Source organism: Equus caballus, chromosome 28 (assembly GCF_041296265.1).
Source record: "Equus caballus isolate H_3958 breed thoroughbred chromosome 28, TB-T2T, whole genome shotgun sequence".
In the NCBI taxonomy this organism is placed as follows: domain Eukaryota; kingdom Metazoa; phylum Chordata; class Mammalia; order Perissodactyla; family Equidae; genus Equus; species Equus caballus.
In genome coordinates this window covers 31,495,342-31,520,433 of record NC_091711.1, presented here as the reverse complement: position 1 = coordinate 31,520,433, position 25,092 = coordinate 31,495,342, and the positions used below count along the sequence as shown (strand labels likewise).

Here is a 25,092-nt window from a genome sequence, read left to right as displayed (position 1 = left end):
AATACCATTTAAGAATTTGAAATACACATCCCACAACTAGAAGGACCTGCAACTAAGATATACAACTGTGTACAGGGGGGGTTTGGGGAGATAAAGCAGGAAAAAAAAAAAAGAATTTGAAATACAGCCCTGTAACACAAGAGTTAAAAGGAAATAATTTAATATACAATACATATTTTGTGCAAATGGATTCAAACTCCCTTGAGGAGAGAACTTTCCACTAAAGAATGGATTGAGACATCCATTTCCAGCAATATGGCAGACTACTGTGTAGAGAACACCTCTCAGTAAAAAACACCTTAAAATGTTAGATGAAAATATCTTTATAAAGTATGGCTGGGGTGGTGGCAAAATAAGAGAAACCACCGGAGGCCAGAAAAGAGAAAGTGCAACATTCCACAGGGGTTAACAAGGATTAGAGCCAGCACTTGGTCTGAGAGATTCTGTGAATTCCTGGTGGCCTAGCACCTGGTTTTAATAGCTACATGTGCTGGGACAGAAGACAAAGCATACGACCCATGTAAAATAAGAGATCAGATCAGGAACTCCCCCGTAAAGCCGGAAACCCCAGTAAGGAAGTAAATGAGAGAAAAATCCAGCTAGCAGAAGGAAATGTGCCTGTGTTGGGAATGGCTTTGGGAAGAAGAAGGGAGGAAAAGAAAATATTATATATTGTCCTGAGAATTCCTAACGACAAAGGCGTACTCACTTAGCTTGGTATTTGCACTGACTCTGTGGCCTGAAAAACCTCAAGCCAAAATTTTAGTTTTAAGTGGCCCTGGATTGGTAGTGCTCCAGGTGCCTGGCAGAAGCAAACACAGGAATTTCAAGAATTCCTTTGGACACAGTTCAATGAATATACACACAAAAGAAAAATTCACTAAACACATGAAGAAGACACCATGGGCTATGATCAGCAAAAATAACAAACTGTAGGATCAGACAGGCAAAGACAGCAGATATAGGAGTAATTAGATACAAATAAAAATAAATACTGGGGCCTTCCTAGTGGTGCAGCAGTTAAGTTTGTGTGTTCCACTTTGGTGGCCCTGGTTTCACCAGTTCAGATCCCAGGCACAGACCTACATACCATTTATGAAGCCATGCTGTGGCAGGCGTCCCACATATAAAATAGAGGAAGGTGGACATGGATGTTGGCTCAGGGCCAATCTTCCTCAGCAAAAAGAAAAAAGAGGAGGCTTGGCAGTAGATGTTAGCTCAGAGCTAATCTTTCTAAAAAAAAAAAAAAAAGAATGTTTAATAGATTTAAAACAATAAAAGAAGAGACTGAAAATGTGCTGAATAAAAAATAGAAAACCATAAGTGACAAGGCAGACCTGTAAGAAATTAAAATAAAATCTTGATACATAGGTTAAACAGTAGATTAGATACAAATGAATGTGCATCAGTGAAATGGACTATAACTCTGAAGAAATTATTTAAAATGCAGCACAAAGAGAGAAAGAGAAAATAGGAAGGAGGGGTTATAAGATATGGAGGATAGTGAGCAGGCAGGCCCCATATATATATCTATTGGGAATTCCAGAAGGAGAAATAGAAAAAGAGGGCAGAGGCAATATTCAAAAAAATAACTAATGATTTCTCAGAATTCATGAGAGACACCAACCCCTAGATGCAAGAATCTAAGCCAGCATAAATTAAAAGAAATTCATACCTAGACACATCATGTGAAACTGCAGAATATCAAAGCCAAAGAGAAGATTTTAAAAGAAGTCAGATAGAATAGAGATTACCTATAAAGGAATCATGATTAAAATCGACAGCTGAATTCTCAGCAATAACAATGAAAACCAGAAGAAATTAACTAATAATAAAGCAGTAAGAGAAAACAATTGTCAACTGAATAAGTATATAGTCACTGAAACTACTTTTCAAAAACAACAGCAAAATACATTTAATCAAAACAAAACAAAACAGTTCATTACTAACAGACCACCACTAAGTTAGCATCTAACTTAGTATACTTCACAAAGAAGAGAAATGGTTGTCAAAGCAGGATCCCAGATGTAAAAAGAAATGGTGAAAAAAAAATAGGAAAATTGTAGGTAAATCTAAACAAGGTTAACTGTATAAAACAATAAAATAATCTCTAATTTGTTTGATTAAAAAAATCGAGATAGAATTTAAATCTTAGAAAAGAATAGCATATAAATTAGGAATAGTGGTGACTGGAGTAAATGATTCTAAGGTCTTCACATTATTTGGGAGGAGGGCAAAAATAGTGATTAAATTTAAACATAAATAACTGAAAATTATATTAAAATGTCTAGAGTACCTTTTAAAAGAATGAAAAATAGATTAAACTTAAACCAGAAGGCAAGGTGGGGGGCATATCAGAACAAATAAAAATCACAAAATAAGAGGGGCCAGTCTGGTGGCATAGTGGTTAAGTTCGTGCACTCCATTCCAGCAACCTGGGGGTCACCGGTTCAGATCCCAGGCATGGAACTACATAACACATATCAAGCCATGCTGTGGCAGGTGTCCCACATATACAATAGAGGAAGATGGGCATGGATGTTAGCTCAGGGCCAATCTTCCTCAGCAAAAAGAGGAAGATTGGTGGCAGATGTTAGCTCAGGGCTGATCTTCATAAAAAAAAAAAATCACAAAATAAGACAGTAGTACTGAATTTCAGTAATTCAGTAAACAGAATAAATGTAAACGGACTAAACTCTCCAAGTAAAAGACAAAGATTATCAGACTAAAAATTCCAAATTCAGCTGTATTTACAAGAGACACATTTAATACATAAAGATACAGGAAAAGTGATAGTAATAGACACGTTATTAATGCTACAGAGGGTCATGATACACGGTTTGGTTTAAGAGGAAGATGAAACAATTTCCATTTTGAATGTCCTAATAATATAAGCTTAAAATAAATAAGGCAAAATTGCAAACTACAAAAAGAATTAGATAAGCCCATTATCATAGTGAAAGACTTGCAAATCTCTCTCTCAGTAATTGATAATTCTTCCTGACAAAAAATCACTATGACGTACAAGATATGAACAACATATTAGCATGTTTCATCTTATGGACACATATAGAACCCTGCTCTCTACAATAGTGTATACATATTCAACAATAAACAGAACTTTTATGCAAAGTGAAGATATTATAGGCCATTAGGCAAGTTTCTATATGTTGAACCATATGAAATTGCTATTTGTATATCAAAAACAGTTGAAAATCATCAATTATGTATTATTCAATTTAATACAGACTTCAAAGACTGTAATTGATAGACTAAGATTTCTGACAACAACCCAATTTGGTTAGAACTCAGTGCTCTCTCCCTGAAAATTTCAATTCTCATATATTTGGAATGTTAAAAATATCTCTTTAAGTAGTTAACAGGTCAAAGAAGAAATAATAATGAAAATTATAAAAACAGAATTAAATGTTGAATATTTTACCTATCAAAAGTATGGGACTTAGCAAAAGTCATATATGTAGGGAAATATATAGCCTTAAATGTTTACATTTTTTAAAAAGTCTAAATATAAATGAGCTATTCCTCTGATTTAAGAAGTTAGAAAAATAGCAAAATAAACCTAAAAAAATTAAGAAATAATAAAAGGCAGGAATTAATGAAATAGAAAAGAAACACAGTGAAGTGGTTGATTTAAGTGAATTGTTGTTGAATGTTATTGAATGCTTTCTTTGCATCTATTGTGATGATCATATATATATTGTATATTTTAGTTGTAGGTCCTTCTAGTTGTGGCATGAGGGACGCCGCCTCAACATGGCCTGATGAGCGGTGCCTTGTCCATGCCCAGGATCTGAACCAGCGAAACCCTGGGCTGCCAGAGCACAGCGTGCAAACTTAACCACTTGGCCACAGGGCTGGCCCTCAGAAAAGGTAAATTTTTTAAAGACACCATTTACAATAACTAGAAATAACTATTTTAATTATAAATAAATTATAAAGAATAATAATTCTTTCAACAAAAGATATACAAGACCTTATGAAGAAAACAATAAAATGTTAAAAAATATCTAGATAAATATGGAAAAGTACCAAGGTCAAGGATAAGAAAATAAATTATCTTAAAGGTCTCAATTCAATTTAAAGCTGATTTTAAGATTTACTTGGAAAAGAAATGGACAATAGCCAGGGAACTGCTGTAGAAGAAAAAAGGATGGGTGAGTACAGGGTTGGGAAACTTGACCTACCAGATATCAAAAATTATGCTAACGTTATAATAATTAAGACTGTAGATTTGGCAGTGGAATAGAGAGTTCAGAAAGAACCCACACATATATAGAAACCTAATATATTGCAGAGATGGCACTGCAGATTAACAGGGACAGGATGAGCTATGCAAGGAATGTGCAAGGACATTTGGTAAAAGCATAACTGCATCTCTATCTTACATCACACAAAAATTCCAGATGAATTAAGAACTTAAATGTGAACGTCAAAACATTTAAACTTTCGGAATTTATAGAAATATGTTAATAATCTCAGGATTGGGAAGGATTTCTAAATAAAATTTATTGAAAGCACTAAGCATCAAGAGAAAAAGAGAAATTTAAACATTAAAATTAAGTGGTTTGGTTCACCAGAAAAGAACATAAAGAGGCTAAAAGGACAAGTCACAAAGTAAGAAAACATATTTATAACACATAATATCGAAGAAAAAATTAATACACAGGATATAGAAAGAAATCCCACGAATCAATAAGAAAAAGACAACCCAATATAAAAATGAACAAAGATTTTTTTTTAAAGGTATTTTACATAAGAGGAAAGATAAATGGCTCATAAACATATGAAGACACACACAGCCTCTTTAGTAATTAGAGAAATACAAATTAAAAGGACAATAGGATATGCAAGTGTTGGCTAGAACATGGAACTGTCATACCCCGCTGGTGAGAGCTTAATTGGTTACTACTATTCTGTAAACATTTTGGCATCAGTAGAGCCGAAGATGCACATACTCCACAGGCCCAGAAATTCCATAGCTAGGAATGCACCCTAGAAAAATTGGACATATTTTTCAGAAGACATATATAAGAATGCATTCTCTTACTTGGTGGGGTCAAAATGAGAAATAAACTCTGAAATGTTAAAAATTATACAACATAGTCATCCACAATTAATATTTATGGAGCAAATAAATACTCTCTTCATGAACTTCTCATTCGTTAATTCCTAAATTCATTTATAAATATCAGCAATATCCTTTTGTAAATGCAAAGGTAAAATACACCTGACAGGTCAATTTTAGATACAGAATTAACGACTTTTTGTTCACACTGACAGACATACAGTTTAATCACCAAACTACATCAAGCATTTATGAAAGAAAATCCTTTTTGGAGATTATTTCAATTTAATCAGGATTAAAAGTAAATAAAACTTTTATCCTTATCATCCTTGAATGAAATAACTTTAGTTTTAATATCTTAATCAAAAAATATACAGAAGGAAACAAACAATAAGAATATGGAGAACCTGATGTCCTGTGGTCTTCCTTAATAACAACCCATTTTCAAGAGACTATAATCTACTCAACAGAAAGCATTCTACCGAGGACCTTAATCAGATTCTGAGAAAATTCACACTCAAAATAAACAATATGCCACTAAAACCAAAACAATGTAGGTATTAACAGCTATACAAAAGGTTTGCCTCTGTCTGATGAGTCATGTCTAAAATGATGAAAGTTTAAGTCTTTGAAGTGCTTCTATTCAAACCGGAAAATATATAAAGGTAGGAATCATTTACGAAGCAGGCTGACTGAGAAATTTTTCTTCATTTTACACACACTTGTTTGACTCTATGCAAACATCAAACTAAGAATGGCAAAAATGAGTCTCTCCTCCTACATATTAATACTAACTTTTTCTCTGTTTTCTCAAGGCTTTTTCCTTTCAGCATCCAAGTCCATAAGAAATGTAGAAGACGACATGGTATTTAATACATTTAGGCTGGGAAAAGCCTTTCAGAAGGAAGATACTGTAGAAAGATCAGCTGCTGCTCCTGCCCTGGAACAATATAAAACTGATGAAAGCAGTTTCACGAATGAGGAGGAAAACAAAAATGCAAAGGTAAGTAGCAATGTGGCTTGTCCTTTATTTCAATGGAAATTTGAATGATTTTTATGAATCTTTTGAAAGTAAAGTCGATCCATTTATAAACAGAAGTATGTGCAAATAGTCACGGTATGCATTAGGACAACTGATGACATTTTATATATACTAGGTTGTTTTTCCATCCTGGACAACACCTCTTACCCAAAGGTGTTTTTCCCAAAAACCTTGTATGTAAGGTATTTTTAAAGAGTCAAAACAGTGCAGAGCATCTTTGAATTGATCAGTGAAAATACTATACAACGGTACTATACTTCCATTCTCAGTAAGACAGCTAAAACATGAATCAACTTTTTCTTTACAGAATGCAGGCTCCAAACATAATTTCTTAAATCATGGTCTGCCACTGAATCTGGCTATAAAACCCTATCTTGCACTAAAAGGATCTGTAGCTTTTCCCGCTGAGAATGGAGTTCAGAATACTGAGTCAACACAAGAAAAGAGAGAAATTGGGGATGAAGAAAACTCAGCTAAATTTCCTATAGGAAGGAGAGATTTTGACAGTGAGTAGTCTTTTTAAAATTCAATTCTTATATCTTCATACCATAAAATAGAACCCTGAATTCAACTGAATTTGGATCCAACCATAACAAAATCCAAATGAGACCATGGTTCAATTACTCTTGATATTGTGACCTTTGTCGAAGATATGGGATTAAAAAGCATTTAATTAGTTATTGTAAGTTTTATTTACTCAGAATTAACTATACTAGGCCCATTCTTTTATTTGTAATAAATTTTGTATGATAATAAGTCCTTTAAACAACTCAAACTTTCTTTTCCTCCAGTGCTCAGGTGCATGCTGGGAAGAGTCTACCGGCCTTGTTGGCAAGTCTGACACCTGTTGGTCCGCATCATCTTTTCAGAAGAAAACAAAATCATTTAATTGCCTGTGCAGGAAAAGCCCTTAATGTTACTATGACTTGTATTATTTTAAATGTCTGTTTTAAAAGAAAGTATTATTAAGATATATCAGTAACCTAAATGATATGCTTCATCTGTGCATTAAACTTCGTGAATATTCTGCATAATTATGACTTCCCAGTATTTTTTAAACAATGGTTAACATACTAACCTTACATATACTCCAGAGCTAAATAATAAAACATCATAATTTACACGTTGATCTCTTAAAAAGTAAGTAGATGCCTCTGGCGAATGTTTTCATATATACATAAATCTAAAGTACATGAAAGACAAATTCATAGTCTAAAGAACTGAGTTAACTTTGTCTGGCCAGTAATCAATTTGTCCTTGGCAGTACACTTGCTTTTTGCTACCCTAGCTAATTTGCCATCCAATTTATTCTGCAAATCGTTTGATGTCTTAGGTATCTTAACATTTTTATGTCGAGGTGGTTCATTTCCATTATCACAGAGAATAGTTTCATCGTCCAAATCCATCTGTTTCCTTTTTGAGCCTTTATTTCCTGTCTGACTATTTGATTTTCTTGCTACTTTTTCATATTTACTTCTGTCCAGATGAACATTTCCAGAACTTGTTTCAATTGTTGCTCTTCCAACAGATGAATTTACACCTTCTGCTTTGCAAGATAAAAAGAGGAAAGGAATTACACAATATTTAGTATTGCTATACGTGAGAATTTTACAATAAGCTTTAAAAACAGCTAAAGAACATTCAAAAATTTATGATCTGCAATCAGATAATGCTATAAATTACAGGATTAACAAATACAGCTATATTACTATCACTTTATTTTCCATTTTACCATATCACTTTCATCCCTACAAACAACAAATATTTGCTTTGTTTGAATGCATGACACTTAACCCTTAAATGCTACAAGTTATTTCCCATATACATTTAGTTAAATTAAATTGTGTTCTATTTCTATCCATAAATTTGTACTTAGATGTCACCTTTTAAACAAACCCAGATCTTTAAAAATATAAAACTTTACATTTCACATTTCATTCTTTGCAAAAAAAATCTAGTTTTACTTAAGTTAAAACCAGTTAGTATACTAGAATTAAATTGTCATTTAATTGCTCAAATAAAGACAATTACCTGAAAGATCATTATCCATGTGAAGAACACACAAAGGCTTTGATGTTGAATTAATATTATTCCATTTATCCTTGCTTATCATGCAGTCATCTTTATAAGTACAAGCAAACTGGGATCTAATTAAGGTTTGCTTCATCTGGTAACAGGAAGAAGGAGAAAAATACACAATTTATTCTTTATTTTGATTTATATTTTCATCTAGATAGAAATACTACAGTAATCAAGGTATCATAAAAATTTTTCTTAAAATTTCCATTATTCATTGGGAACTTTTAACCCTTGATGCTTCATACTCATTCATTGCTACAACTAGCATTTTTTTCTTTTCAATAATACCAGCTTTATGTGTATTTTTGATAATTTTTGTAACAGTTTAGAAAAATCAATTTCAGACTCTTCAGAGGCATTTGGTACATCTTCCTGTATCTGAGCTGCTATGGAGAGTGAGTTCTATTATAAATTTAATAATAATATACATGATATACATACTCCTAGAAAAATACAAGTTCTTCATCCTAAGGATTACAGAATACAACTCTTTTAGGGAAAAAAAGAGCATGCGGAATTCACGAAATTAGAGAAACTGAGGTAGGGAGAAACGTTAAGATGAAAAAGAAATAAGAAGGGTGACAGAAAATAGGAAACTAAGAAAGAAACTGAAAGATATAACAAAATGGTGACTGGAAGACATTATTTCTTGATTAAAAATTTAAATATAGAGGAAGATAAGAAAGATGATTCAAATATATCATTCTAGGAAGATTTGACCAAGTGATTTAGTGGTCAAATATTAAAAATATACTCTTTCATTTATCTTCAAACATCATAAATAGGAGAAAGTTAAAAAACTAAATTTAATTCTTAACCCCTGAAAAAGATGCAAAGAAAGTACTTTTGAAAATGTATTCTGCAAACATAAAACCAGTGGCTGTTTTAGAGATTGACATTAATTTCAGAACAAGGTAATCTATACAGATAACACAAATTTCTACAATTACAGCTGATGTGTAATGCCACTCAGTTATAACGGAGAGATTTCTCCAAATAATTAGAAATCATCTCGAATCCTTTCAGAAACAGAAAAAAAGTTTACATTTCGAGATTTCAACAAATCAAAAGTATAACACTTCAAAGTATAACTACGTTATGCTGAACATTACTTACAGACACTTACTGATACAGTCCATGAAGTCTAAAACAGCACAACTTTATATTATATATTCAGCAGTCATACATAGTGTTATAAATTCAGAGAGACCACTGCATTAACCCATTCAGATGTATGCAAAGATAATGACAGTGAAATCCACTGACTATGGCTCAGAAGAAATTTGAATAGTATCTGGTCCAGCTCCTTCATAAGAGCATGTTCTCCCAGGATGACAAAATTTTATATCTTTCAGACTAACGGTGTCTATGAGAACACCAGTTCCCAGATCACTAAAAATTATGTTTAATTTGCTTGAAGAGTTAGACAATTGCACTTTGCTATCTTTCATTTAAGCACAAAAATACATAAAATTAAAAAAGGTGAAAATGTAAAGGATCAAAATTTTTTTTAAAGAAGTGAAATAGGGTAGACTATTGATAATGGATGGAACTACAATTCAATATCTTCATGAATCCACATGAATGCAACTACTATTATATAGTTTCTATCATGAGACGCCCTAAAATAGAACTGAAGGGTTTTTAGGTTTTTTTGCTGAGGAAGATTAGCCCTGATCTAACACCTGTGCCAGTCTTCCTCTACTTTATATGTGGGTTGCCACCACAGCATGGCTGACAAGTGGTGTAGGTCCATGCCTGGGATCCAAACCTGCAAACCTGGGCCGCTGAAGCAGAGCACACCGAACCCAACCACTATGCCATGGGGCCGGCCCTTTTGTTTTTTTTAACTGAAAGTTTTAACTAGCTCTTTCTGGACTTTACTAATTCCATAACTACAGAATTAAAGCAATTGATAAAGCTATTAAAATAAATTTTGTTAATAAAATAAACATTACATCATGTCATTACTATAGTAATGTTATCCAAAGATTTTTATTTCCATCTGCAAAACCAGTACTGTTAACATCTTTTTACACAATGTTTCTTCCATTTCACCAGGTATTGCTTATAGAGAATTATAAATTTATTGCTTATAAAGAGTTATAAAGAATGTGGTAAGAGTGTGAAGGCAAACGGATGCTAAGCGGCTGGCTGGGATCACTCTCATTGTATCTAGATAGTGATGACACCTACGGAAGGCTTGCAGGACTTTAAGGTCCCACCACAAAACCTCCATCAGCGCCACTCACAAAACACTCTAAATAAAAATAGAATAATTATATTATTTAGTACAGACAATTCAGTTTTCTCAATCTCATGTTTAGCATTAATAAACCTTTCTTTAGAAAGTTGTATTTTTACTAATTTTTAACATACATCTAAGTAAAAGTCTTTCTTTGCTATGTAAATATAGTCACACAGTAACTGCCAGAGCCTGCCTTACAACTAGATTTCCTCTCTTCAGGCCCCTGTAGAGAAACTCTCAAACCCTTAGTAACAGAAGGGCAATTTCAGAAAACCATACTTATAAAGCAATGAATTCTTAAAATACTGAGAATGGGTTCACACGTGAAAGGAAAATAGTTAACCACTTTATTTATCATGAAAAATACTATTTATAAACAAAATATAAGAGAGAACCACAATAATTCTATGTTAATCCTGGAATATTTATGTCCAAAAGAAATAACTGAGAGTAATTACATTAAGGGTACTTTTTGTTTTTATAAAAGATTACATATAGGATTTCTTTTCCCTGCCCTGTACAAAAATCTCTTTTTTATCCATTACCATTTAAGTTCCAACTATGTGATAGGTACACTAAAGAGATCACTATGATGGCTTCTACAATCACAAAGATATTCTACTTACAAAATTTGTTGTTGACACACAACTGGAAGGAATAAGAAATAAATTGGATAACAGAATCAAGACTGAAAAGATGTCAGAAGGCTAGAACCATAAGTACAAAATAATGAAATGAATGAGGATAAACAAGATCTTGTATTTAAGTTCAAAATATCAATTACAGATGTACAGGATGAGGAGAACCTGACTTAAAAACAACGTATGAGGGCTGGCCCCGTGGCCGAGTGGTTAAAGTTCCATGTGCTCCGCTTCGGTGACCCAGGTTTGCAAGTTTGGACCCCCGGCGCCAACCTACTCCACTCATCAGCCATGCTGTGGAGGCATCCTACATAAAAAAAAAAAAAATAGAGGAAGACTGGCACAGGTGCTAGCTCAGGACTAATCTTCCTCAAGCAAATAAAGAGGAAGATTGGCAATGAGTGTTAGCTCAGGGTGAATCTTCCTAACCAAAAAAATATCTATATATGGAAAAGACCTCGAGATTTCAATTGATCATGAACTTGACCGGAGTCAACAATGTGATGTCCAGTTAAGAAATGAGCCCAAAAACTCAATGATGTGATAGGAAAGCGAGCAGATTTTCAGTCAAAAGACTCACACTAATTAGTCTAATACTGGCCCTATCACTTATTAACTAGATGATGTTGGGTAAACCTCTGAACTTCTCACTTATACAAACATAAATGGGAATAATATTTATCTCACAAAATTGTCAGGATTAAATGAAGTTAAAAATATGAAAGGGCTACATAAACTTTAGAAATCTATATAGAGACTGCAGTTGTTAATGTAATAACATATACAAACCAGTATTTCTATAGAGTAAGAAATCTGATGAACTAGATTTCTCAGAACCAAGCCAACTCTAAAATGATTCTAGGAACGCAGCTCAAAAATGAACTTACAAACAGTGACTCCATTTTAGTTATTAAAACAATACAAGCTACATTGGCTTGTATTTATAACTTAAAAGAGATTGCTTTTCCTTTGTTCATAAAAGTTGAATTTTTCTGCACAGGATTAGTGGCTACATAGAATCGAGATTACTTCCCTTCCAAATCGCTCTGTGTATTTGATTTGGAATCACAAATAAGCAAAACAATTGCCTCTTGAAAGTGCTTTTGAAGTACTAAACAACGAAGAATAATGTCCAGATTCATACATGGCTGTTAAAATCATTTTACGTTCAAGTCACATTAGAGAAAAGGATTGAAAGTTTTCCTTTGTAGAGTGATTTCCCCCCTTTGGAAAGATTTCTATTCACAGTAAAATTGCAATGAACTTCAAACTTGCCAAGAATTGGAAAAGTCCTTTTGCCACAAGTTCTTTTTAAATTGAAATTATTAGTAGGTTCCCAGTTTGAGGAAAATAGTACTTCACATAGGAAAGCCTGACTCCACTTAAATTAAGACGAATGAGTCAAAATATGTATTGAAAAGTTGCAGACACTCTCAGAGTTAGCTGTATTAATAAGAAAATGAAAGTTCTAAGCCCACATTATACAGGTAAGCATTTCGTTTGAAAAAGGAAATTATTCTCAACATACCTATCAAATATGTAACTAAAAATATTCTAAATTTATCTTTTCATTCTTACATTATCACATTTTCAAAAGAACAGAAATTCACTACCCTTAATGACATATGAATTTGTAAATACGTCAAATAATCCATTTCTTCATCACTGAAACTCCACCCACTTTGCTAAATAGCAGAAAGATAATATTTTCGACCTAAGTAGTAGCACTATCTTTTTATGACTCCTCATTATAATTACTATGCCTTTTTTTCTCTTTGGAAACAGCATAAACTCTCAAGTCTTACACCTAAATACAAACCCTTGCTCTCTTACATACTAGCTGTATGGTTTGGAAAGTGATGTCTTCTAGAGCTGAGAAGGATCAAATGGGACGAAAGACATAAAATGTCTAGTATAACACTTGACACTTAATAGGTACTCAATAAATCCCAACTTCATTACTTCAGCCAAAACAAACTCAATTTTAGTTCAATCTAATATAAACATCCTATTTTCATTCTAATGAAAAATGCTGCTCATTCCCTTAAAGTCTTTGCTTAACATCACCATCTCACAGAGACCTCTACTGATCATCCTATTTAAAACCAAGACACACAAAGGAACACACTCTCCTCATCCCCCTCCCCAGCTTTATTTCACTGCATTGCACTGACAACCTTCTAATATTCCATATAACTCACTTGTTCGTTTTGTTTATTGTCTGCCTCTCCCAACTAAAATGTAAGCTCCATGACAACTGGTGGCCTGCTCTGGCCCTCCTGTCGCCCTCCCCTCCCCATGATGAGGAGTCCACAGGGCCTCGGACTGCCCACTAGGAGACCATTACCCCCCATTTAGATCCTGATCCGAGTTCCTGGGACCCCAGAATTTCCTGCTCTAACTGCCCTAGGCACCGAGCTGGTGCTGGCCTCTTCCTCTAGGCTCAAGAGCTACCTGTTTATGGCAAAGGCGATCGGTAGCAGGGTGTGTACACTCTTGGTGGAGTGACTCTAAGAGTATGAAACAGAACCCAGGGTTTAAAGGAGTGCAAGAGTAGGGCAGGGGCTTGTATTTATATTCTTGTACTCCGGCCCCACAAATACTTGGGGAAGACTTGTCCATGAGGGTAAGGGTTTTTGTCTGTTTTGTTTGCTGATGTATCCCCAGTACTTAGGACAGAGCCTGGTATCCAAGAGGTATTTCATACATGTTTGTCAACTGAGTTAACTAAGTTAACAGACTACAATATAACAGACTACAATAGGCATATGCAAGCAGAAGGTATGAGGGAATGGAAAAATGAGTAAGCAAAAGCTTGGAGGTAGAAAAAAACATACAGAATAGAGTCTACTCTTTAATAGAGACTAAGGAAATAACAAGATAAGAAATGAGAGAAGTAGACTGGCCAAGAATGCTAAATCACCCTAAGGACAAAAGCTTTGAGATACAAAAACAAGCACAGGGTAAACTTTACTCTGTTCAATAAAGTAATGAAACCACTTGGTACAGAAACAAGAGAAAAGTATACATGCAGAGAAAACCTAAATCACATTTAAGTACAGAGAACGATGCAGCTATAGTCCTTAAGCTGCATTATATCCACTGTTCCTTTCAAGTTCTTAAATATTCCACCTTTCTCAGGTTCTCATGCACATTTCCTTACAATAAGCCCAACAAAAAAATAACTGTTCCTTAAAACCACAAAAGCTACACTTTCCTTAACCTTGCCCCACAGTATTTATTCACTTATTTTGTACAACTACCCAATACACAGCCTCTTTATACTAGTAAGGCAATCTAATACTTTCATCAGGTTCTTTGCTTAGCCTGAAATGCTCTCTTCCATTCTCTCTGCCTGTTTAAATCCTATTTATTCTAATCTCTCATGGACACAGCGCCATTTCCTCTATTCATTATGGGTCTCTAATTATTGCATTTGTGGGTATCTCTAATTCACTATAACTGTAACTGTTTAACATGCTAGCCATGTGTAGTTAATTAATGAAAATTAAAGTTCCAGTTCCTCAGCTGTAGTAGCTACATTTCAAGTGTTCAATAGCCATATGTGGCTAAGCACCTATAGTACCGGACAGCGCAAATACATTTCCACAGGAAGTTCTACTGGAGAGCACTGCTCTAGAACAAAGCTTTACAATCCATGTCCTGTGGCATATTCATGTGCTGCAAATGGATTCTCAAGGGACTTGGGGACATTTTTATTTTCTGGGTCCCTAATATTGGAATTCATATGCAACTTTACATTAGTAAAGGAAACTGTACTCTTCCCCATGTCTTTTAACTACTACCTGATGTGAAAGGACAAATTAAGCTTTGGAGAGAGTTACAATCATTATATCTTCAAATATTGTTTCTATCCTATTTTCTCCTCTCCTTCTGGGACTCTAATTAGGTATATGTTAGACTTTTTCTCTGAGTCATGCTCTTCTTTTTTGCTTTTTTTTCTTTATTCTCTGTTTGCCTTAGTTTGGAGATTTTTCTAATGACCTATCTTCAAGTCCACTTATGCTACCTAATGCTATGTCTGGTTTACAACTAAACTCATCTAATGAGTTCTTATTTTTCAGATAATGTTTTGACAGTTCTGGAATGCCCATTTGGTTCTGTTTTATAGATTTTAATTCTTTGTTGGAATTCCCTAATTTTTCATCTAGTTTGCCCATTTCTTGCTCTAATTACTTTCATATGTTGAAAATTTTTTAATTCCTCGTCAGCTAATTCTAATATCTCGATCATCTGAGTCTGCCTCTATTGTTAGTTTTTTCTCTTGATTAAAGGATAAATCTTCCTGCCTCTTTTCATGTCCAGTATATTTTATTTCGTGCTAGATATCATGTATAAAAGAACGACCGAGGCTCCAGATGCAGAGACTTCTTCTACGAAGAGGGGTTTCCCTTGTCCCTGTTAGGCAGGCACAGTGAAGGGCTGATGACATCCACTGCGTCAGGGACTGAGTTGGGTCAAAGCTGGGTGGCAGCTCTCATAACTCATATTTGACTTCTGGTTCTTGCCTCTTCCTCAAGAATGTCCCTCCCAGGCATTCAACCGAGAGCCTTGTGGATCTCTATCACCTCTCACCTGAAAGTCTAGTGATTCAGTCTGGCTTTCAGAGGTTTTTAGGTTGTGCTCCCATCTCACTTCATTTCCAAATGTGGCACATATCTTGAGGAGGAGACAGCCACGCGTTTGAGGCAGGTCCCACTCCGCAAGCAGAGCCTTGTATTATAGCTGTCTCAAGACCACAACTGATTTTACTCTACTGGACTAAGGCTCCTGAGACTCTCACTCAGCTCCAAAATTCAGCAAATGTGCACTAGGTGAAAATAACTGTGCATTCAGGGCTCCTGAAGTTACCAAATTGTTGCCAGCCCGTTGAGACACCCAAAATCTTTGTTGGTTCCTTGTTCTCTCAGTAGAGTTCCTTTACATGGGCCAACACCAATCCTCAGCTCATACCCCAAACTGGCAAATAATCGTAGGGAAGAAAACAGCTGATAACAGACTGCTCACCTCAGAAGAACTTTACCCTCTCCAGACTTTTAGTTTATTTAAACTGCTTTGCTTACATAGCTTTCCTATGTCTTTAAAATATATTTTCCCCAATTTACCTGCCCTTTATTTTGTTATTGTAGCAGAAATGGTATTCTGCCATGACCTACTATATCCTGGTTAGAAAAAAAGCCTCCAAGTCCGTGAGCGAGTTCTTGATTTGGTTCTCTCCTTATTTGAGAGCATTTGATTTTTTCCTCAGGTACATTTTGAAGCCTACATACTTTCTGTTATCCTTCATTTTTCTGTAGCCTGAGGAATAGTGGGGGATGAAGAAGTGTTCAGCTGAGGAAATAGGCAGTTTGAAAAAGTTTCTGGGTTCCGCACTCTTTTCTAAGAGTTTACCATGCAGTAAAGGTACTGTAAGAAGGTTCAGTCCCTCTACTTAGGAACTGTATTTCAGTCATGTAGAAGGGGATAATTTGGGATCATTTCCCCAATTCACAAGAGCCTTCACTTGCAAAAGTGTGTAAGTCCCAGTATTCATTTTCCACATTTTAGCTACATTAATATCCAGTTGCCACATCTACCATTTCTCTGACAAGAAAAGAAAACAAAAGAAGAACACACACACTTAGTTGGCTTCTCAGTTTGGGAAATATTAGTGATAATTCTCAAGATTTTGTCAGCTCACTAGTACAGTACCTGGGGTTTGGGCCCAGAGTAAGTCACTAAGTCATGCTGTGCCTCTTCACTACGAAATCTTCAGTTTCTTCCCTTGGCCATCGTTTTGAAGTTTATTCTATCTAATTACATTATTCTTTGTTGTTTGCTCTTGGTGAATATTTTTGCTAGTTTTTTGTATTTTGTAAGGGGAGGGAAATTCTATGAGTTGAACTCTGTCCACCATTTTAATTTGGATATACTCAGAGTTTTCTAATACCTTAAAGGTTAAACTGGCTATCTAATTAAGAATTTTTAACAGCATGAGCATTAGACTTCCTGGCTGCTTACAAAGGCATCAAAGCTGTAGCCAGTCCACTTTTTCACACTACCTAAGTCCTAATTTTCACTGTCTCCACTACTCCATGTTTTAAAGACCCAGTATCTTCCTGATCAGTTCACTTAGGCTGTTAAGTCAGTTAATGCTGATGATTATTCTGACATACATACAATATGGGGGAAAGCATTAGACTCAGAATAAGGAAAAGACCTGTAAATACGCATTTTCAGTTGTGCCTGATACACAAAATACAGCAAAACTAAGCTGGAAGACAGAAAACTAATTAATTTACAGGGACATAAGGAGGTAAGTGTCTCCTTGAAATATCTTTTAATAAAAAGGTATAATGGTACTTATACAAATTGCTTGGAAACTGGAGGTAAGAATGGGGAGAAAACATTCTCTAAAGGTTCTTATCAAAACCGTGAAGGTTCAGGAAGAATCTTCTCATTTCCTTTGCAAGGGAATTTCTTTGACCATCATAGACAAGTTTCCTAATAAGCTACAGTAGGAAATAAAACTTGAGGACTTAAAATGAGTATGTTAATGATCATTTCCCAATGTGGTTTCATAGAATTTTGTGATCAGAGGAGTATCTATTTCTTTTTATGAATGAGGAAAACTAAAATGTAAGAAAAATTCATTTGCCCCATGTAATAATGACATGAATTATTTCCCAATCAAGTGTCATCTATGACAGCAAGATTCTAAGTTCCCTAACATTTTTTACCTTTGAAGGGCTATTTCCAAAACAATATCAAGTGTAGATCATATATTCTTTCCGTGACTAAAAAAAGAATTGTATGCCAAAAGAGCAAAAGTAACAGGATAATAAAGTAATAAGCTGTTAAACTACTTTTCCACAGTTACTTAGTAGCAAATATTATCAACATTTTTTGTTATTCTAACAAGTACTCTACCTGGTTGCATTTCAGCTGTATACTTGGCTAAACCAATTATTTTCACACTTAGCTTTTACAAAGAGTGCTATACTGTAAAATATAATCATAAACACCAATTCTTTCCTTTCTCTTTCGCCATTTAGTTTGAGAGCTATGTAGACTAAGACAGCTCCATTAGTAAGTAATGGAAGTAATGTAATTATAACCTCATTAGTATTTAACCATGGCTTTGCACACTGGCATAAAATATTTCATGGTAGTTATGAGATCTTAGATAAGACGCTTTCTCAGGATTATCTCTCCTCTACTTCCCAAAACTTTCTAAATTTGTCTACACATTTAATAGTAATTAGTTGACTCTTATCAATTTCTAAAAACAAACCTTTTAACTCTTCAGATAGATATTTTTCATTTTGATTTACTTAGTTCTAATAAAATACCCCAATGGTCTTTAAATAAAAATACTAAAGTTTGTCAGTATCCATAGCAGGAAAAAAAATTAAAGAATTTTACATGTTATATTTCTGTTTCTAATCAAGTCCAAAGGATAGATTTTCTTTTTAAATCATTTGCCCAATACAAGTACTTATATTAAAACAAAAAAGAGTTGACAAATCTTATTCACAGAAAACTTATGTAAAACTCAATGATGTATTCCACAGGTATTAATTACTAACAACTACTAATAACCAATAAAAAGACAAGACATTAATATAAATAAACTACATGGATTTGGGGGATGAAACAGATGATAATTAAAAGTTTTGCTAATTGGGCCAAACTTTCCAAAGGGGAATATAAAGAACATACAAATTAGAGTTCTCAAAGTCGTATGAAGATAAATAATTATTTGATAATTTAAGGATAACTGTAAATTTTACATGAAAATTTTGTTGAACAAATGAATGAATTCCCAACCATGGAAGAGTGTCTGGCACATAGTAGATACTCAAATGTATGTTGAATAAACAAATGAGTTAAGCCCAAGTTTATTTTCGAAAACTAAGACCAAGAAAATTTTAAATGTTTGAAAGACATGTTATTGACTACTTATAGGCACATTTTTCAAATGAAGACAGGAAAACTTGGTTCAAACAAATGAAAATATAAGGACAGCTCTAGACAAGGAACAAGGCAAAATGATCTCTTGTCTTGATCTAAAATTAATTATATTCTGCCATTACATTTTCAGAAGGGAACAAAACTGAAATTATATAATCTCTCAAGACTAAGATATTAAAAACACAAATGAGAAAAACATGTCTTCTTTATTTTCCCTTTCTTTCTCTGAACAGATATTAAATGAACACTTACCATAGCAGGTGCTTATTCCTTTCCTTCTTTTAGATCCAATGGATTGAATAAGCCAGAGACAGATTAGCCAAGATTGTAAAAGAGGTAAATTTCTGCATGTCAACTGTCATAACTCATGCTCCATTTAATTCCTACTGTTCCACATACAAGGTATATTTACAATATATCCAGCTCAGCTTCATATATTTATTTCTTCTAAAAATAAAACAATTTTCATAACAGTACATTAAATTGTACCTTAATTTTTTTCTCTTGAATTGACTCATGGATGCGTTCTCTTAGGGGTTTCACCAGTGAATTATTCACTTGTGTGGGAGATCTATGTCCAAAAAAAGCAAAAATATATAAACCAAAGTAGCTTTTAAACTAGTTTTCACCCATCCCCTACCCAAAAGCAGTTATGGGATAAAAGACAACTGAATCCAGTTGTTCATAATACCATACAAAAGCATCAGTATTTCTATTCTGGGAGTTTTAAATATTAATAATTTGCTTAAATAATTAATTCAGTCACTAAATATTTCAGCTTCTACTATATGTAAAGCACTGTATAAGATATTATGAAGGCTAGAAAGTCGATTCATTCATTGGTCCTGAATTCAGGCATCCTGAAGTCTAAATAAGGAAAGTAAGACATTCACATAACTGAAATTCAAAATAAAAAAGGACAAGCGCCATAGCAGGGGAATTCAAAAGAGAAGAACACAGTTTAGAAAAAGGAGGGTCAGCGAAGACACAATGGAGAAGGAGACACTGGAGCTTTGGAGCCAGACAAACCTGGATTTCTCAATAAATTCTTTTTTGGCCTAATAGAGCCAGAGTTATAACTCCTTTGACTCAAAAGACTATTATATAAGAATAAAGGATAGTCTATTCTAAGAAAGAGTAGTTTATAACCTTACATTGACTTATATTCACACACCACATTGTCCTTAACTTTATCATTTCAACGCAGACCATTAAAAATTTACTTTACCATGGACCGTCACTTGTCTGCACAATGACAATAGGAAATGCTAAGGTAACTGTAAACAACTGAAATGTGTTTGGCCATGTAAATGAGTACAGAAAAATACCTCTTTAAAATGGATGTGGGGATTAATTTCGTTTAAAAAAATTCTATAACACAAAATAACTTTCTCTAAGAAAACGGGAGAGGGGCTGGCCCAGTGGTGCAGCAGAAGTTCACAAGTTCTGCTTCTGGAGCATGGGGTTCACCGGTTCAGAACCCTGGTGCAGACCTACGCATCGCTTGTCAAGCCATGCTGTGGCAGGCATCCCACATATGAAGTAGAGGAAGATGGGCATGGATGTTAGCTCAGGGCCAGTCTTCCTCAGCAAAAAAGGGGGAAGATTGGCAGTGGATGTTAGCTCAGGGCTAATCTTCCTCAAAAAAAAAAAAAAAACCAAAGAAAATGGTAGAATTCAATCTGAGAGAAAATTTAAATCATTTATATTTCTACCTAAAAGCAAGCTTTGTAAAACAGAGTAAGGTAAAAGGAGAAAAAACAAAGGTTCATTTTCTTTATATTCTTTTCTGGGATTCCAACACAGGGTATACGAAAATCATTGATAAAATAAATGCTCATTGTTAGGAAAATACGTGGGCATTTTTGAGGTAGAATGTGGAAGAAGTATATAATGCCCAGATATAAAAGGATAATCATGGAAAGCTGGTGAAGAAGATGAGATTTAAAGGAATTAGAGGACAACGTCGAATGATAGACCCTGTACAGTTTCTCTTTAAAGAGAAGAGCAAAGATAGTGGGGCACAGGAGCGTGTGCATGAAGCAATCGTGGAGGAATATGAATAATTTTAGACAAAAGTCAGATTTCTAAAAAGTAGCTCAAGCAGAAAATAGAAAAGATCAAACAATAGGAGGATTTTGTAAAACTTCTCCACAAGGTACTAACTACAATTTAGAATCGTTGTTCTAAAATTTTAAAATTTCCTATAAAGGAATGTTCATTAATTAAAAATATCACCCACCTACTCAACGTTTGACGTAATTGTTGTTAAAACTGGAGAGTATCAATGTCTTGCACAGAATACCAACATTACTTTAGTAAGTATTTTTCTCCATAACGTGAGGAAGAACCAGTAAAGGTCAGTTCCAATCTAAGTTTGGTGTATATACTCTCTCTCCCACTCTCAGGCGGAACAGCACAATCCGCGGAGCAGAGACCTCAGGCTTCAGAGAAAGACAGCTTTGCTGCTTGCTAACTTAGTTCTCAAGCAAATTACTCTCTCTCTCTGAAGTCTCTAATTCTTCACTTATAAAGTGGGATACTATTAAAAGAGGTTGTTATGAGGACTGAGATAATATAAGTGAAATCATTTAGCAAAGTTTTCTTAACACACATACCAAAACAAATATTTCCAAAGCAAAAAACAAGAAAAAAATAAAAACATCTGTCATACTCTCATAAAATACTACCTTCACATATATGTAACTTCTTCACATTCAAATGTTCAATCTCCCTTTAACTAACTTTTGTTTTCTCTCTTCCTGTTTTGCTGTAGTCTTCAATTTCTTACCATAGCATGTACCTTTTTCATAATCAATGAGGTGTTCTTTCAAAGATTTCCTTTATAGACTAGAGTTAACATTCACATACATATAACTCTCACAGTACTTACCTAAAAAGCGTAAGAACGGAAGTTCCATTATGATGAATTGTGTTTTCATCCCCATATAAAAGCTCTGCTTTGTTTTTGGTAGGAGGACTGGCTGCTGCTTCATCTAAAAGAACTAGTAAAGTTTTCACAGTGTCTCTGCCACAGTACGCAGTGCCATGGTTTATGGCATAAGATTTTGGCTAGAACAAAAAATAATTTTAAGTAAATGTAATAATCACCCCTGCTGGGTTAGTCACCTGCCTCTCTTCCATTTCATGTGCCCCTGTTCTCCTTTCTCCTCTGTTGTTTAAGTAATAAAACATCAGCCATCAGAAGTGGCTTTAACACATGTGAATATTTCTCCCTCAAGCCATACTAAAATCAATGTCATCAACTTCCAGAAGCATAAAAGAATACAGAAAATAGTATCATCAAAGGAAGACATTAGGTTCTGGTCAAAAATAACATCAGGCTTTAAGTTAGAAGATTTAGCTACCATATAGCTATGTGACCTCAGCCTCATGACTTAACTTCTCTATGTACTTTTTCTCTCTTATACCAAAGAGAGACGGGGCTTTGGTGATCTGAATATCAACTCCACAGATGGCTGAAAGGTCTACTCAAAGGCACAAGCAAAAAACTAGTCGACATTCATTCATTCAGTAATCATTGAGAAGTATATCTAAGTCCCAAGCACTGTGTTTGAAGGTAAGGCTACAAAGGTAACAACCACTGCCTCGAGGAACCCGTAGTCTCCTTGATTAATAAGTAACCATTAATTGCATTACAGAGTGCTAAGTGCGATTTCTAACAGAGCATATACGTGGCGCAGCGATCAGTTTACCCTGGAATCAAGGATGGCTTCATGTAAGAAGAGACACACAGGGGCAGGAGAGGGTATGGTACTTTCAGGGAACAGATAGCATGATATGGCTGAAGAACAGAGTAATAGAGAAAGAGTTATATAAGATGAGCCTGGGAAAGCTTTGTACATCAGGCAAAGAAGTTTTAAGTCAGTCTGTTACAGAGTTAAAATTTCTTGCTTTATTAAGCAAGGAAATAAAACGATCTTATTTAGATTTTAGAAAAATGATGGAAATGTGTAAAATATATTCCAGGGTAAGAATGTTATTAAATCTGGAGACAGGACCACAAACTAAGAGACTGTAATAGTCCAGCTTAGAAATGAAGAACTATGATAGTAACAGTGGAGATAAAGAAAAAGCAGATTAAAAAGAGAGAGCTGGAAAAACTTTGTGACTAGATAGGAGAATAAGGGAAAACATACGATGATATAATACTATATATAGATACATGTCAGCACAAACTCTGAAAGCATTTCTGGCTGGGTTTGATACCAACTTACTAGTTGTGTGTGCTGTATAACGCTGGGAGAGTTGCTTAACCTCGCTATGTTTCAGTAAAGTCACTGGTAAAATAGGGGTAATGAAAGTACCTAATCCATGGGATTATTGGACACTGGACGCAGATATCAAAGTTGGCCTTTCTGGGACACCCTCTGTAGCTATGCAGTTGTATTGCTTTCATCAACATGGTGTTGATCTCCTTCTCTACTTGGCTGACTCAGGCTACCAGGTAAACTACAACGTACAGCTACACTGGAATTTTAACAAATTGCCTACCACAATCTGGTGTTTAATATATATTTTTCATTAGTACCAGAGAAGTCCATATTGTTTAATACTAACTTCACTGAGAATTATTGGATCGTATTTTTCAAAGATTTCTGATTTGGTTGAAAACATAAGATTAAGAACCAGATTGTTTGTATCTTTATTTCCTGTGACAGGAAATGGGAGAGATTGGTGCTCTTAATTATCTGGGTTGTGACAGTTCCTGATTTATACTTATAGTAATAACCTGGTTGTCATTTGAGCCAAGCTAGTCACAGGGAGTGTTAACACACACGAAATACATGGGGCAACAACCTAGAATCTCCCCCATGTCCCACCTTCAAATTAATCTAAAAACATGAATTGTTACAGAAAAATAGCTAAAAATAATCCTCGAGGGCTACACATTTTAAAACAAGTATTAAAATATAAGCAAAAGTCTTTCTTCATATACTGGCTATCACAACCACATCTATGAAAAGGGGCTTTTGTTACTTGAATAATTAAACTGCAACAAATGGATTATAATACATGCTCCAAAATTCTGTTCTAGAGCTAAAAACATAGTAGTCGATTTCTCCTATAATACTATAGTTATAATATTGTATACTGTTTGATTATCTATATAAAAAGACAAGAGGTAAAAGTTCTGGGAACACATAGTTAAAAGACTTCTAAGTAGAGGAGAAATTCCTAATGTTTGCACTAGGCTGGCAATGGAGGTAGAAAATAAGAGACCATGGAGATGGAAAAATTCTATAAAAGAAAAATAAACTGCCGAATGGAAACCATTTCCGTTGCTGTTCTACAGAGTGCTTAGTACTGGGGTCAGAACCAGAGAAACCAGGCTCTTATTTTACATCTGAGTAAACGCGAAAATAATTGTTTTATAAGAATAACTATTTAAAAAGACGACAAAACACCTTAATATCCATCAAGAATTACAAATTTCTAGTGCTGCAGGGGATAGTGAAGTTTATCCAATGCCCTACTTTAATAAATAAAGACAATTTGGCTCAAAGATGTTATGATTTACCTAAGTCGAACATAATCCTCCATAATCCTATTGAGAAACTTAAATTTTCAACAATATTTTATAACACAGGAAACATATTCTTCTGACTTAAGAGGCAATAGTAAACAATTCCTACAACAAGTAGAAGAGATAATGTTTTGTATAGCAGAATAATAAACAGAAAGCTCATTACCCGTGCAGGACTGATGTCAGTGGCACTGAAAGCTACATCTCCTTGTTGAGAATTGATAATATTTTTAATCCTTAAATCCAAATCCTGAGCAACTTTCTCTACCGCTTTGTAAAAAGGATCCTTGCTGTTCTGGCCTTTAATCAGCTGCATCTTTATCACTGAGAGAATACAACCCCCTGCAAAGCTGAAAATAGAAATAAAATCGCCTTTATGATAGTACTAGAAATGACAATATGCTTATAAACTTGAAAATATAATTCCCGGAGTTAATCAACACTTTTCAAAGAATACGGCTTTGATCTTACAAA

At 34.5% G+C, this 25,092-nt stretch overlaps 2 protein-coding genes across 3 annotated transcripts in view; one reads left to right on the top strand and one right to left on the bottom strand.

Annotated features, from left to right (window-relative positions):
• The first annotated feature begins 5,743 nt into the window (after nucleotides 1–5,743).
• Nucleotides 5,744–7,162, top strand: PMCH (pro-melanin concentrating hormone). Its single transcript, XM_014736773.3, has 3 exons — nucleotides 5,744–6,089; nucleotides 6,436–6,634; nucleotides 6,920–7,162. The coding sequence occupies exons 1-3, from the start codon at nucleotides 5,841–5,843 to the stop codon at nucleotides 6,967–6,969; spliced, it is 498 nt and encodes a 165-aa protein (XP_014592259.2). The 5' UTR covers nucleotides 5,744–5,840; the 3' UTR covers nucleotides 6,970–7,162.
• PARPBP (PARP1 binding protein) overlaps nucleotides 6,091–25,092 on the bottom strand; it is a 63,903-nt gene continuing 44,901 nt past the window's right edge. The window contains exons 7-11 of one of the 2 annotated variants that reach the window (XM_001497513.6): nucleotides 24,785–24,968; nucleotides 21,964–22,142; nucleotides 19,560–19,641; nucleotides 8,160–8,295; nucleotides 6,091–7,671 (exon numbers count right to left, since the gene is read on the bottom strand). In XM_001497513.6, coding sequence (XP_001497563.2) covers nucleotides 7,334–7,671; nucleotides 8,160–8,295; nucleotides 19,560–19,641; nucleotides 21,964–22,142; nucleotides 24,785–24,968 — 919 coding nt within the window. In that variant the 3' untranslated portion in view covers nucleotides 6,091–7,333. Of the gene's footprint in view, nucleotides 7,672–8,159; nucleotides 8,296–19,327; nucleotides 19,518–19,559; nucleotides 19,642–21,963; nucleotides 22,143–24,784; nucleotides 24,969–25,092 lie in introns of those variants that run through there. The other variant, XM_070254040.1, reaches the window with a different exon arrangement.